The sequence below is a fragment of the Panthera uncia genome, assembly GCF_023721935.1.
Source record: "Panthera uncia isolate 11264 chromosome A1 unlocalized genomic scaffold, Puncia_PCG_1.0 HiC_scaffold_16, whole genome shotgun sequence".
In the NCBI taxonomy this organism is placed as follows: domain Eukaryota; kingdom Metazoa; phylum Chordata; class Mammalia; order Carnivora; family Felidae; genus Panthera; species Panthera uncia.
The window spans coordinates 19,185,176-19,199,317 of NW_026057576.1; the positions used below are offsets into that span (position 1 = coordinate 19,185,176).

The 14,142-nt window shown below is 50.3% G+C and overlaps 1 protein-coding gene across 1 annotated transcript in view; it reads right to left on the reverse strand.

Moving 5' to 3' along the window:
• SERPINE3 (serpin family E member 3) overlaps window positions 1-1,251 on the reverse strand; it is a 51,146-nt gene extending 49,895 nt beyond the window's left edge. The window contains exon 1 of the mRNA XM_049647309.1: window positions 1,099-1,251. Within this exon, the coding sequence (XP_049503266.1) occupies window positions 1,099-1,251 (153 nt within the window). The remainder of the gene's footprint in view (window positions 1-1,098) is intronic.
• Window positions 1,252-14,142: the final 12,891 nt, after the last annotated feature.

Below are 14,142 nucleotides of genomic sequence, written 5' to 3' on the forward strand. Positions count from 1 at the left end.
GCCCTTGGCACGGTGGTGTGTGGGGTTTGTGTCCTACACTGGGGGGGCCTGGCTCAGAGCGGCCCCCACTGTGTGTACCAGGGAGGCCGACCTCCTTCTCGAAGCTTTGCCACTGAGATGGGGCGGAGGCCCTGAAGAGGCAACGTGAGGGGGTGTCTTAAAAGCGGAGGCAGAATTCCCAGCATGCACGTCTGGGAAATTCACCCCTTCGGGAGAGCAGGAGGTGAGAGGAGGTGGGGGGTGTGGGAGTGAGAGTTTACAGCATTATCATTTCTGGTTCCAGCACAAGGGCGCCCGTGGCGGTAACAGCGATGTGGTTCGGTTGGCAGAGGGGCGGAGGACGCGAGAGCCTGTGAGTGCCCGGGAGGGGGCAGAGCAGAGAGACCTCAAATGCTGGTACCATTCTGGAACGGCTCTGGACACACAAGCCAGAGGCACAATGTTTTAGGAAGAGCGATGACAGAAAAGCACAGATTCAGCCAATGCTCTGAGCCCAGCAAGCGACAGGCAGCAGTGCCTTCATGGTCATCGTGTAGCGCTGGGGGCTGGGGGCTGGGGGCTGGGGGCTGGGGGTGTTTGGTGGCAGACACAAGGCAGACCCTGGGGAAGCCTCTGTGGGAGGCTGGGGGGCCGGTCTTTCGGAGGATGAGGACCTGTCAGTCCTGCTGGCCCCTTAGCTGGGGGTGCGAGGGGTGGGGGCTTCAGGGGGCAAGTCAGGTCTATCACGAGGTTACACGTCTTGGGGAAAACGTAGCCCCTTAAAGGCCCGGTGCATCGTCTCTGAGAATATCCTCAGTCCAATCGCACTCAAACTGGGTTGTTCATGGAGAAGTGGGGAATTCCGTACGTGGCAGTCTCCCTAGAACCTCTTTGTTGGGTTTGACAACGTATATAATAATGGGACTGGTGATGCACCTCAAGTGAAAACAAGAACCTAGGTTCAGACCGTCAAGGACTCGGAGGCCTCACGTACGAACATCAATTAGCCTAAACAGGGCTCAGGCATTTCTTTCCTTCCATAAGCTCAGGGGCCCCTGCTGGCCCCTGCCAGCCAGAGAGGTGGGGGTGGAAGGCATGTCCTGGGCTGGCCCATCTTACTTCCTGCTTTGGCCGCCACTCGGTCTCAGCCAGCAGAGATTTCGGTCTTCGTCTTCCCCTGAGGCAGGAGTCCCTTATGGTCCCCTGCCGTCCACCATCTGAGATCATGCCAAGGACATTTAGGGAGTTGTCAGCACTCGCATGGCTTGGCATCGGGGACTGTATGCCAAATGGGGAGCCTGGGCACACTGAGCTCGCTTCACGGTCTGTTGGTTCACAGTTACATCGGCCATATTGGTCGTACCCCAAACTGCATAAGCCATGACATCATTGGCTGTGTACATGCTTTGCAAACTGACTCAACTTACCAATATATTCCATAATTTTTCTGTACTACCCAAAGCATGTTTATGACTTGGGGGTACAGCAGATGTTTATCTCCTTGGAAGGCAGTAGCCGTAGGCTTATTGGTAATGGAGGAAGGATGTTTATAACTCTAACTCCTTTGGAGAAAAACATGTTTACAAGCAAAGGAATGTTTTTGGTGGAAAAGCTTGTCTATCAGTTGTAAGCGCAGCGAACAGGTTTTTGTTTATACCTGTTAAAATAGAGGATGAGACATCCTTCACGAAAATTCATTTCACGTATCCTGGACTGGACAGTGGGTTACCCTCACCACCCATTGTTCGCCTCAATAGGTATTTCGCTGCAGTTGCATTTTCCGGTACAGCCGGTTTTTCGTTCTGGAAACAGCGTCGTGCTACTTTGGTTCGAGAACATGTCATTGAACAAAATGGTACCAAGAATACTTAGGAGAGTAATGGTGACCTGATCGTATTGGGTACTAATAGTTTGGGTTTGGGTTTTCTGGACACTGTACTCTGTGGGAATGTGGGAAGTTCTTTTTCATGGACAACTATATTCCCGATTCCAACAACAGCATCTGGCACATGGAAGGTGCTCCATACATATTTGTTGAATGAATGAATGAAAGAATGAATGGGAGAATGATTTTTTGAAAAAAAATTTTAATGTTTTATTTATTTTTGAGAGAGAGAGAGAGAGAGACAGAGCTTGAGCGAGAGAGGGGCAAAGAGAAAGAGACACACACAGAATCCGAGGCAGGCTCCAGGCTCTGAGCTGTCATTATACAGCCTGATGCAGAGCTCGAACTCAGGAACCGTGAGATCATGACCTGAGCCGAAGTCTGATGCTCAGCCGACTGAGTCACCCAGTCACCCTGGGAGAATGATTCTTTTAACAGACATCTTGTCCACCCACACCCCCCACTGCCAGGGAATTCAAAATACTACATAAGCCTTACCTTTTACTCAAAAACCTGTTTCTTATGTGATAAGAAGAACAGGTGTGTTAGCCATTACACAAATAAGAAAAAAAAATCCTTCAAAAACTTTGCCTTTGGTTTTTTTAGGTGGATCCGTGGTAACGTGGGATCTCCTGGCTCCTTATCCCAGGCTCAGGGGGCTGGCCCACACAGCCAGGAAGGGAAGCTCTCGTCCCACACCAGCTGAAGGGCTCTGCATTCTGCCCATCACGTGGGGCAAACCAGTGTCCCTCCTGTATCTGTCAGGCCTGTGGCTTGTCCTGATTCTGTAGAGGTGGAGGGGCTTGTTGGCTTGTTGGGGTCGGGGGTGGGAGGTGCTGATGTCTGGTTTATAGACTCAGGTATGAACAGGGAGCCCAGAGTCAGAAATAAGGGGCCAGACAATGCTGGACTTCTTTCTCCGAAAGACACAGGGAGCTATCTGTGAGCCACAGTGCCACCAAAGGGACAGGAGCCACGACCCTGTGAGCAGAGTTTTGCCCTATGGCCCCTCATACTGAGGCCATGAGCAGAATAACTGTCATGGGTCCCACAGCTTAATGCTGGTTCTGCCACGCTGCTGCTCACTAAGTCACTGGGGTCTAGTCTTTCTAATGTCGTTGAGCCTCAGTTTCCTAATCTGTAAGGCAGGAGTAATAAACCCACCTCAAGTGAGTTGTGAGTGTCTAAACGAAATAAAGTAAATGAAAGTAGTCTGTAAATCATGAAATCCTATACAGGTATATTATTGCTTTTAGTTAGATTTTTTTTTAGGAGAGCCAACTTTTATCGACAGGTGCTGTGCTGAGCCTTTTACAAGCATTATCTCATTTAATCATTATAAGCGTCTTGTCAGAGGAAATGCCCCTCTTGGTCGTGGCAGAAATGTTTTAATAAAATAGGACAACGTAAAGAAAACAAAAAATACCTGTGATTCCACTGACCCAGCGATATTGTTAGTTGGTTACTTCAATGTTCCTCCCTTCCTCTGGAATGCCGATGATGGTCAGGTCAGGAAGAAGGGCTCGGGAAAGGTGTGTGTATGTGCGAGGCCTGCGCCCAGGTCTGCGCGCTGGCGGCTGACTCTAGCGGCGGTTGAGGTGGGGTGGCTAGTGGCCGTCACGCCATCTCCTCAGAGGTCAGCCAGGCTCAGGCTATCAAAACAGGAAAAGGGTCAGGGCAGAAAAGCGGTTCCCATTTTTAGCTCTTACCATGTTCCAGGCATGGAGTAAGAGCCTTGCCTGTCTCTCATTAATCTTTACGGTGCCTAGAAGGCAGATGTGAGCTATGGTTCCCATTTTGTAGCTCAGAGTTGGAGACAGAGAGAGGTTATTTGCCCCAGGGCACTTCTAGGAGCCATCCGTGCCCAGAAGTAAACCTAAATGGACTAGCTTCCTGGCCTGTGAAGCCCTTCTAACTCCCAAGAAGAGTGCGGCCCGTTGAAATCTGCTTTTGCCACCAGTCTGCTGGGATTTCTTCTCTTCAAGAGGGGTCTCGGTCTGGAGGGGCTTATCGGCAGGCAAAAGGAAAGAGATGTCTCTGACACGGCTGGTAGATTGCTGTTTCCCGGGCAGCCAGTTAGAGGCACCTGAACACACAAATGATAAATAATGTAGATGTGCTCATTTGTCAGGCACTGCCATTTGTTGAGTTGTGTGGTTTCAGGTACTTTTTGTCCAAAGGGGGTGAATTCTAGAAGTCAGCTTCTTTCAGCGCTAAATGAACTCCACAACAGGCTCAGGTCCCTAGTAATGTGGCCAGTGGTGGCCAGCGACCTCTGTGGCTTTCTTTCACGTCATTCCGGCCAAAACACAGACAGTGCCACAGGATGCCTTCCAGGGCTGGCTGCTGGGGACGGCAGTCAACAACGGCGTGGATGTTTTGGAAAATTGGGAGAGGGGGTGTGGGATATGGATGATGGACTCAAAAAAATGCCCAACTCCAATCTTGAGCACATTACTCACCTTGTTAAAGCCTTAGTTTCCTCAGTCTGTAAAATGGAGGTAATATTGCCTACCTCCGAGATGGGTAGGAAGAATAAATGAAGGATTATATGAGGTCATGTGCATCCAGTGCTTAACACACAGAAGGTGGTTATAAGGCTTCGTTATAATACTAATACTAAAACTAATGATAGCTATTGTTTTGAGATGTGGAAAAATCATCAACCTACCCTCCCTCCATGTACACACTCAAAAAACCACCACCCACACCGTATTCGTTTCCTAGGGCTGGTGTTAACAAAACACCGCACATTCAGGGGCTTAGAATAACAGAAATTGATTGTCTCACAGTTCTGGAGGCTGGAAGTTGGAAAGCAAGCAGTTAGCAGGTTTGATTCCTTCTAAAGGCTCTGAGGGAGAATCTGCTCCAAATGTCTCTCCTCGATTCTGGTGGTTGGTGGTAATCTCTGCCATTCCTTTGCTTATAGACACATCTCTGAGCTTTCTGCCTCTGTTGTCACATGGTCTTCTTGTAAAGACGCCAGTCATGTTGGATTTAGGGCCCACCCTAGTTGAGTATAAGCTCATTTTAATTTGAATACATCTGCCAAGACCCTATTTCCAAACAAGGTCGCATTCACAGGTACTGGGGTTAGGACTTCACCATATCTTTTTGGGGTACACAGTTCTAGCCACAACACCCATGTACCTCATGCTTAGAGAATCTGCACGTTTCAGTTTATTTATTTATTTTTTTTGCCATTATTTTCTAAGACTTCATTATGCGAACCCCAGGAGTTAGGTGAGTTCATTTCTTTTGCTGAACTGCCATGTCTTTAGTCAAGAGTGAAATGTTCCAGGTAGAAAGGGTATATACTGTCTTATCTGTGGTTTTCACTTCAGTAGTTCAGTCATTGATTGAATGAGGAGTTCATGGATTGACTCAGTGAGGAGTCATTGATTGACTCAATGAATGAGTCAATGAGGAGTTCAGTCATTGATTCAACAAGTGAATTCTGAGGTCCTACTCTGTGCGAGACACCGGGATGGGTCTTGGGATCCAGAGTTAAATAAGGCACAATCCCTGGCCTCAAGCAGGTGGGCCTGGGGGCAGAGAGACAGGTGAAGAATCAGATTTAAATACTGTGATACTGCATGGCCCTCGCAGGGAGCTGGGAGACCAGAAAGGCCGAAGGTCCCCACAGGAGAAACATACTCTGCCTGGGGAGTGAAGGGTGGCCTGCAAAAGATCACTCCTGCAGGACTCAGGGGAACAGAAAAGGGAATTCCTGGCAGGGTGGCCAGCATGGCAGAGGATGGAATGAGAAGAGGCAGGAAAAGTGGACAGCACCAGGCCCTCTCCAGAAAGCAGGTGTGGGAGGGGAGGGGAGAAGCATGGCGATGTGCACAGTGGGACTCAGGAAGGTGCAGGGAGTCCCAGGAGTGGAGGCCTTTTTGCAGGAAGGTGGGATGGAGGGCTTGAGTCTGTTGCCCACAATCCTATACACTATGTTGTATAGATGTTGTATACAACATACACTATGTTGTCCTAGGCGGGTGCATTAGCCAGTGTTCCCAGAGTAACAGAACTGATAGGATGTGTGAGTGTGTATATGTATAAAATCATTATAGGAAATTGGCTCACACAACTGTGGAGGCTGGCAAGTCGTCAGATCTGCGGTTGGCAAGCCAGAGAGCCGGGAGAGCCAATGTGTGGTTCCAGTCTGAGTCTGAAGGCCTGGGTACAAGGAGAGCTGATAGTGTAAGTTCCAGCCTGAAGGCTGGCAGGCTCGAGACCCCAAAACTGCTGATGGTTCAGTGTTAGTCCAAGGCTGGGAAAGACCACCTCAAGCAGTCAGGCAGGAGGAGGTCCCTCTTACTCAGCTTTTTTCTTCTATTCAGGCCTTCAACTGATTGGATGAGGCCCACCCCCACTGGGGAGGGCAAATGGCCTTACTCAGTCTGTCCATTCAAGTGCTAATCTCACTCCAAAACACCTTCACAGACACACTGAGAAAGTCTGACCAAATATCTGGGTACCCCATAGCCCAGTCAAGTTGATACACAAAATTAACATCATAGCAGGAAATGACAATAGATCTCAATTTCTGAACCCTCCAGATCTTTCCCCATGCCTGTGTGGTTTGGGGGGCCGATAGACCCTGCTGTTAATTATTGTAAAGGCTGGGAAAGTAAACTAGTTTGGACAAGGGCAACACCTGCCATCACCAGGGAAGTGAGTCTACCCAGTGCAGGTAACCCCTCCACCCAATACGGACAGCTGTATCCACAGCTCTGGGAGTCTGGACTGAGTGAGCTGAGTTCCAGAGGTGGTGGCAAGGACCCTATCTTCTGAAATGCCTGGAGGAGAGTAAGGCCAGATAAGCCCACCGAATAGGAGAGCTTGCACCAGGCAATGCACTGGAGGGGAAGGAGCAGCTCAGTCTGGGATGCAAATTTATGCAAACTAGCAGGTGGGCCCGTGAATCCTGGGATTTTTTTTCCTACCACAAGAGCAACAGTGTTCTGATTCCTCACTGGTCTCTCCCGTTCTGTTTCTCCCGGGGTGCTCCCCGCTATAGGCTCGAGCAGAGCTTCATTCAGTCTTGTCCAGGGAGGCAGCTGGGGCTGCCCAGAAGTGGCTGTGGAACTGGGTGGTGAGGGGAGTGGACATGTGGGCTGCCTCCTCTGCCAGGGTCCCTTTCTGGTAAGCGTGCAAGGCCTCTGCGTGCCCGAGAGGGGTGGGATGTGCGTGGGCAGGTTGGAAATGCCCCCCGTGTGCCAGATGCCAGCAGGCCTGGTGCGAGGATCACACACTGAAAAAACAGGCCCGTGCCCTAGAGAAAAATGTGGTTTAAGGGGAGGCAGACGTGCAAATAAATGCTCATGTTAACTTCGAGAATAGTGCTGTGTTCAAAAGCAACGGGAAGACACATAAAGGAGCAAAGACTTATTTAATTATCACATCAACCTCAGGAGATAGGAATTATGGGCCCATTGTTATAGATGTGGAAACTGAGGTTAGAGAAATTCCCTCTCTTTCTCCCTTCCTCCTGCCTAACCTGCTTTCTCTCTGTCCCTGTCTCTCCTCTCCCTGCCCTCCCCCCATGCTCTTTTCTTTTTTTCCTTCCTTTTGTATTTCTTCCGTTAAACAAATATTTACTGAGCACCTCCCATATGCTAAGCACTGTGCCTTGCACTGGGAGTCAGTAGGGAAATACAGTCCTTGTCTGCAGAGAGATTTACAGCACAGAGGGGACATAGTCAGGACACAGCATCAAAAGCAACATAATTACTATCATGGTAGGAAGAGTAAAAGGCACAATGAGAGCATTACCTGGGAGTTCTCACCCGGTATGGAGTGTTGACCAAGGTCACCCAGCTGGCAAAGGTCAACGCCCCTGTTGCCTGACTCTCTAGTTTTGGGTCTTGCCCGATATGCGGTGAGGAAGGGGACACTGAAGCACTCCCTGGGTAAGTTGTGACCAGGTACTTGCAGGGGTCACGATCTCCTGGACCCAGGACTGTGACTTTAGAGAAATGCCCAGCTGAATAGAGAAAGATTTTAATACTGGAGTGTGGGTTGCATTTAGCTGGCCTTAGCCCAGGGGCTCCAGAGACGCATCCTCAAGGACATAGCCACGTCTGTACCACTGTCACAGAGTGTGTCCTGTCTCCTAGCATGTCCTGAGCACTCCAGGGTTGCACACCATGCTCCTTCGCATCTGTAAGCTGAAAACAAACTGACCAGGAAAATTCTCTTATCTCAGAATCCCAGCCTTTTAGTGGAAAAGAGAGTCCCGGAATTAGTTCACTGTAACCAAAATTCACTCCTTCACCTATTAATAAACCCCTAGAGATTATCTTTTGAGCATCAATTTGGGACTAAGGCACCAGGCTAGGTGCTGGAGAGAAAAAGAAACATGAAGATGTGGTGTGTCCCGTGGAGTCTGAGGGTGGGGGAGGCAGCGGGAACGTTAAGTTTCCAACTTCTGGTGGGTGCACTGACAGAGCTGGGCCTGGGGCCGCGGGAGCACAGCGGGGGCTGGCCGAGCATCAGGCAGGATTCGGGAGGGGATGCGGTGTTGGATAAGGCTGGGTGCTGTTTGGACAGGGGTCCTGCTTCCTTCCAGCAAAAGCACATTCCATCCCCAGAGCATCTGAGCCGCAGAGTCGCTTGGTCAGACCTGCGTGTGAGCTGGATACGGTGAGAGCTGTGTGGAGGATGGACTTGGGACGGGCGAGTCTACAGGTGACCACCCAGAAGGCTAATCCAGGGGCTGCAGGGGCAGGAGCGAGGCCCCGTGGGAGCCAGCAGGAGGAATGATGGGTTCTGCCTTGAAGGTGGGGCGCCAGCCTTCCCCGAGGAGCTGCCGGGAAGGGTGGCGTTCGGGGTGTGGGTGCGCATATACCAGGCAGAGGGGAAGTCACGTGACTGCCGGCGTAAGCGCACACGGTGCAGTCTGCTTTGACTTCCGGAAGCCCTGCCGGCCAGCAGACCTCTACCAGGGTAATCGCAGAGCCCCCTCCACGGCCTGGCTAGCTCCGTGAGGACAGTACCCTGGAAGCTGGGTTCGGACCACGTGACGGCGAAGGGCGCACAGCTGACGCACACAGGCCTGCTGCTTTCTCTCGCTGTGATAAGGACGGAGAGACTCAAAGGTGGGAGGTGGGAGCTGAGCCCCACATGGGGCGGAACATCAAAGGGAAGATTCTGAATCTCCAGCTATGCACCTGAGCCCTCAGGGTTCTCCTTTCCGAGCCCTAGTTTTTCAACTCTCCTTAGAATTCTCTGGGATTAGCCTTCCAAAATATTCCTTTTTTTCCCCCTAAAGTGGGTTTTTGTTATGTACAACCAACATAACATTAGCTAGTACTCACTGGCCAAGGTGAATTTGCAAAGCAAAAATAATATACTTTTCAAAGCCAATTTCGGACACCTTTGTCTGCAAGTTGAATTAGCCAAATCATGTCTACATTCCTACCCTTCTAAAATTTGCAGTTCTTCCAAGATCATCTGCTAATCTCAGCTTGGACATGGGCTGGCTTTCAGGATGGGCCAGGCTGGCAGCTGCCTTGAGACACGATGGACCAGGGGCTAAGAGGCCTCTGCCAACCACCTGCTCTGCCAGGGGCCATGCATCCTGGCGTCAGCATCAGCGGGGCCTGGTTACCCCCAGAGTCTGGTCTGAGCCTGCCCAGCCAGTGGTTGGGTAGAGGGCATACAGGAGAAGGAAGCAGGCTGGGTAGGCCTCATCCCCATCAGGGTGACCATCTCTCAGCGAGTGTGACCTAGACCCTGCCAGGACCAGAATTTGAAGGTCTTGTGTGTACTCAGGCCCAGTGACAAAGGTCCGGCTGCATGCTTGTCTCTTCTGCCCTGCTTCTAGGACACATTTTCTGAATGCATTTTAGAAGTTCTTATTGGTCAGGAGGCAATATAAGCCTCTACCATAGAACACAGCAAGAAGCTGGAACGGGAACATTCCGGGTGCATTATAAATTTAATTAATTTGCCTGGGAATATTTCATTGCCTTCTCCCTCATATGAATGAAATCCACACGATTTCCAATCTGTTTCTATGGTTTCCTTCCTCTGTTCAGATACATTAATTAGCTTGTCAGTTCATTATGGATGTGGGTGCCTTTTATCCCCCTTCAAATCTGAGTCCATATTAATTTAGTTTTGATTTCAACAGTGTTTAAAAATAGAGCAAAATTATTTTGACTAGCGTACAATCAGGCCTGTAGGTGTTTAAGGGGCTTGTCACACTAGTCTAGACTTCATTGCTTTTCTCTTTCCTGGGAGGGAGATGTGGCTGTGGTCTCCTGTTTTACTTTGCAGGAAGGGGAGTCGGCCTCAGTTTTCCCTATCATATTGAGTTTCACTGAAAACCCTTGACTCTTTGGCCTGCTGGGCAATCGCGAGCTCTAAAAATCATCAGGACTCTCCCGAGGGTAGGCGGAGGCAAATGTGTCTTCACGAAAAGAAAGATTGATTATACCTTTTTTATTTGGTTGTTGAGAAGCATGAAAACCCAGACTCCCTCAACCTAAGACACGGGGGCCATCATTTAAGACTGTTCCAAAGAGCTGATGCTCTCAATCCAGTGGTCCCCTGGGGCTGCTCAGCCACTCCCTAGCTTGAGAGCAGTGGGCACGCCACTCCCACCAGAGAGACTGCCATGGGGCTCATCCAGGCACAGGAGGGCCCTTGTGTCTCAGGCTCTTTGCTTTGTCTTACTCCCAGGACAGAAGTGCCCTAACCTGGCCGTACTTTTGAATCACCTGTCCTCATAGAAAGTAGACGCCTGGGCCCCCGGCCAGCCCACATGAATCAGAATCTCTGGGGATGGGGTCCAGTTGTTGGTGTTTGTAAATACCTAATGGGCAGCCGAGTCCAAGAAGCATTGGCTTCTCAAAGTCCTAGTAAAAAGTGGTGTCATGGGTTGAGCTGTGTCCCTCCCCAAAAGATATGTTGGAGTCCTACACCCCGGTGTCTTATCTGGAGATAGGGTCTTGGCAGAAGTAGTGAAGTAAAGAGAAGGTCAGTATGGTGGTCCTTAATCTAACCTGACTGGTGTCCTTACTACAAGGGGAGAGGTTAGGGATGGCACACACGGGGAGAACACCATGTAGAGATGAAGGCAGAGATCAGGGTGATGCTTCCACCAGCCACGGAATGTGAGGGTTGCAGGCAAACCCCAGGAGCTGAGAGAGAGGCAGGGTGCGAATACCTCCTCCCAGCTCTGTGAAGGAAGCCACCTTGCCTATAGCTCGATCTCAGCCTCCTGGCTTCCATGACCATGAGACAACATATTTCTGTGATTCCAATTCACCCAGTTGTGGTACTTTGTTATGGCGGTGGCAGGAATCGAAGACACAGGAACCTCACCCTCTGTTTGGAGGGGCCCAACCCTGCTGGGAGCTGCTTTTGGAATCGCATTCTAAACCAGGTGGCATCCCTCACAGACACTGTCCCGCAACACTGAGATCATCTGTGATCTGTTTGCCAAAACATCCAGGTAGACAGTAGAAAACTCAGTTTGCCATCGATCTGTTTGTTTTATACGTTGGGGATAGAAGCAATGTAGGCTCTGGATTTTTCACTTCTTACCTGATTTTGCCATTAGCGCTTCACGCCTGCCTCCCCCAACCCCCGTCAGCTGGAGTAACTGAGGTGAGGCACCTGTGAACCTGGCCCCACCTGGTTCTGAAGCCAGTGTTGGCCGGGCCAATAAATAGGAAGATTCCTCTCCCTCCCCAAGAGGGTGTGGTCTGGAGTTTGTCTCACTACCGGGAGCTTGGCCGTGTTGCTAGCCTGAACCCTCATTTACTGAGGGCAGTGGGATATAGAGCTGAAGACAGGAGCCTGGGCGCCTTTGCTGGTTTCCGCCTGCTGACTGGGATCTTGGGCTGCTGCTCTCTCTCTCCAAGCCTCTCATTTCTCATCTACAAAACAAAGGTGAGGAAGAACTACCCCTTGAGGTTGTGTTGAGGCTCACCCAAGATGCTGTGCAGAAAGCGGTTGGCACAGAATAAGTCCTGGACTAATGGTGGCTACTGTTACCTTTAGCATCTAGCTTCTTTCTGTTATGTGCCCCCCGCCCCCTCCCCCCGTGCCTACAACTTCTGGCCCAGGCCCCTCTGAAGCCAGTGCTATGTCTGAATCTTGCCGCTGCCTGGTCTGAGTGCTGACCTTGCGCCCCATATCTGCCTGGGGCCCTCCCTGAACTCAGGCGGACCATAGAGAGCTACAGTGTCACCCTCTCATCGGACTTTAGGTATTTCTCCGGTCCGGGTGGGGCTGCCCAAAGCACGACAGTGGAGATGGGGCCCAGTTCTCTCCCACTTGGGGCGGGAGGTGTCTGCTCAGACTCCAGTCTGCTCTTGTTCAGACCTACCTTCCTCCTCCCCCGGGTCAGCTGCCTGAGGCCTCAACAGACGGTGTGAGCAAACTGCCTGCCTTGGGACGCTGGCATGTAACCAACATCAGGACTTTGGGAAACAACAGACTACACAAGTATAACTGTTTTCTATGTTGAACCCTCTTAGACCTTCATCTTTCCATTCTCTGTAGAGGAGGAAGGAGAAAGCAAAAACCCATCTGATTACAGAAACTGAAAAATGGATCTAAATCTACATGGCTCTCTTGGTGCCGTTACAGGCAAAATAGTGAATTTCAAAATGAGGTGAGCACTTCGATAAAAACCGTGTGTGTGTGTGTGTGTGTGTGTGTGTGTGTGTGTAAATGACACGTGGCATGCTGGATAGCCTCAGTGAGCTAGGTGAGCTCACCCTCCCACATTCCGTCCCGCAGGTGTCTGGTGATGGCCCGTTCAGCTGACCGGGAGCATCCTGTGACCTGGTCTTGTGTTCCCAGCATCTAGCTGGGTTTCTGGCACATACCAGGTGCTCAGTAAATGCTGGACAAATGTAAGAGCAAAGACCTGTCACCCTAGCTTCCTGTGAGCAACCTGTTGCTCACTGCTGTTGCAAGTGTGGCCTACGCTGGTTTCTTTCTCCTTCTTAACACCTCCTAGGTGCTGGGTACTGGGTTGGATGCTTTTCACATACACTGCTCACTCATCTTCCAAGGACCCTGTGAGGAAGGGACTCCTGCTCCCATCTGGCAAAGGAGGCCCCTGAGACTCAGGTTGAAGAATTTGCTTCGGTCCTGCGGCTAACTGGGGACAGAATCAGGAATGTGTTCTGATCTCTGCTTAGTAACTCGGCTCTTTGATTTTTTTATTTAACTTTTGAAGTTCTTCAACCACATAAGCCCCAAGTATACAGTCGCTGTTTTGAGGGCAAGGAAGCAAGTGTAATATTTCTTTGAAATTCCCCCAGTGCCAGGAGTAACTGATAAATACTGTTGATTGATCCCCATGAAAGACCTTGATATCAGACAGCTGACCAGTCTCATGACAAGCCTTTCTCTTTGAGAAACTTCATATCCACGAGTTGGCTCCAGGACCCAGAGATGAAAGCAAGTATTATGTTTGAAGACAGGATTGGGCATCAAGTCTGTAACCCTGGAAACCTGCTTTTCCAGTAACAGCCAGCATGAGTCAAGTTCATGGTTAAGGTTCTTAAGACTTTTTAACCTACCATGCCCTGTGCACACAGAGACAGGCACTCAGCATGGATTAAAGGAACCCAGTTAACCCCTAACTCTTCCTACTTGGTCATTGTGCAGAAGGGGCTGCCAGGTCCTGAAGATTAACTGGTCTGGATTATCTGCCTGGGCAGATTAGCTGGCCCAAATTGGAGCAGCTGAGTGTCCCTCAGTTGAGTGGAGCTAACCGTAGGTCAGGGCAATGGGAAGTCCCGTGCAAGGGAGAGGTCTTGAGAGGTTCCTGTCCTACGTTGCGTGACACGAGTGTGTTCGTCTGTTTGGGCTGCTGCGACAAACCCACTACAGACCGGGTGGTTTAAACAACAGACCTTTATTCTTCCTTGCAGTTGTGGAGGCCGGAAGTCTGAGATCAAGGTGTTGGTTAGTTTCTCCTGAGGCCTTTCTCTTGGCTCGCAGATGGCTGTCACTCCTGTGTCTTCAAATGGTCTTTCCTCTGTGTGTGTCGGCGTGTGTCTAACCACCTCTTCTAATGAGGACACCAGTCAGGGGGGATTAGGGTGTAGCCTAATGACCTCATTTTAACTTCATTACCTCTTCAAAGACCTCTTCGCCAGCTACAGTCACGTTCAAAAGGACTGAGGTTAGGGATTCGGGATGTGCATTTTGGAGGACACCATTCAGCCCACAACAGTGAAATCATTGGTATGGATACCAAAAAGGGGCTTATCATGGATGACTCCCCAGCAGTGGCCATGACC